This window comes from Octopus bimaculoides, chromosome 3 (genome assembly GCF_001194135.2).
Source record: "Octopus bimaculoides isolate UCB-OBI-ISO-001 chromosome 3, ASM119413v2, whole genome shotgun sequence".
Classification (NCBI taxonomy): Eukaryota; Metazoa; Mollusca; class Cephalopoda; order Octopoda; family Octopodidae; genus Octopus; species Octopus bimaculoides.
Genome location: NC_068983.1, coordinates 144,948,593 through 144,949,473, shown reverse-complemented (window position 1 = coordinate 144,949,473; position 881 = coordinate 144,948,593). Strand labels below are relative to the sequence as shown.

General features: G+C 25.8%; 1 protein-coding gene across 1 annotated transcript in view; it reads right to left on the bottom strand.

Moving 5' to 3' along the window:
* LOC106868530 (G-protein coupled receptor GRL101) overlaps nt 1-881 on the bottom strand; it is a 148,090-nt gene that overhangs the window by 4,290 nt on the left and 142,919 nt on the right. Inside the window, exon 15 of the mRNA XM_052966806.1 lies at nt 304-346. Within this exon, the coding sequence (XP_052822766.1) occupies nt 304-346 (43 nt within the window). The remainder of the gene's footprint in view (nt 1-303; nt 347-881) is intronic.

The following is an 881-nucleotide window of genomic DNA, read 5'->3' as shown; positions in this document are numbered from 1 at the left end:
TATTAAAATAATCTATAAAGAAACAAATGAATAGTATAAAAACAAGAATACATATTATTTTCAAATAGTAGAAAATCTTTAGCAAAGTGAAAACAGTACTTATCCAAATTTTTCCGTATTATTATTATATATATATATGTATATATATATATCTTGTATGTATAATCATACATTTGTAGTGCATTATACATCTTAGACTTAGGTATGCTTCATATGTCTATGCCCTTGCATAAATATTTTCATGACTGTGTGTATATATGAATGAAATTATTACTGTAAATATATATATGCATGTATGCATACGTTGAGAAAATGATATATCTATGTTTCTAACTATATCCGGCGTCTGGAATAACAGTATATTTCTAATTATATTATTCTATACAACTACAGGGCATAACATTTCAAACGGATTTAGAATCTTCTTTATAATCAATGTATATGGAAAGCAAAAAGCAACAAATATTCATACACTTTCACGCATACGTACACATAAAACTTTGTACCAATGCACACACGCACACACGCGCGTACTTACACGCACACACATAGTGTTTATGTGTGCGCGAGCGACGGCGAGTGTGCTGTTCTTGTATTGATAAAAATATTTACGGATATATTATATTTTCCATTCTTCATTGGCAACAACACGTTTTCACTTTTTCTTATATTCTCTATCTAGGTTGAAATTTATAATCAAAATTTGATTAACTAAAACACTATCTTATATCTTCATTCATAACGTATATACATATATTCATATATACATACATTCATATATAAGTGTATGCTTATATATACTACATATATATATATAGATACTTATATATATACCTATATATAATATATACCTATATACAATATATATATATATATATATA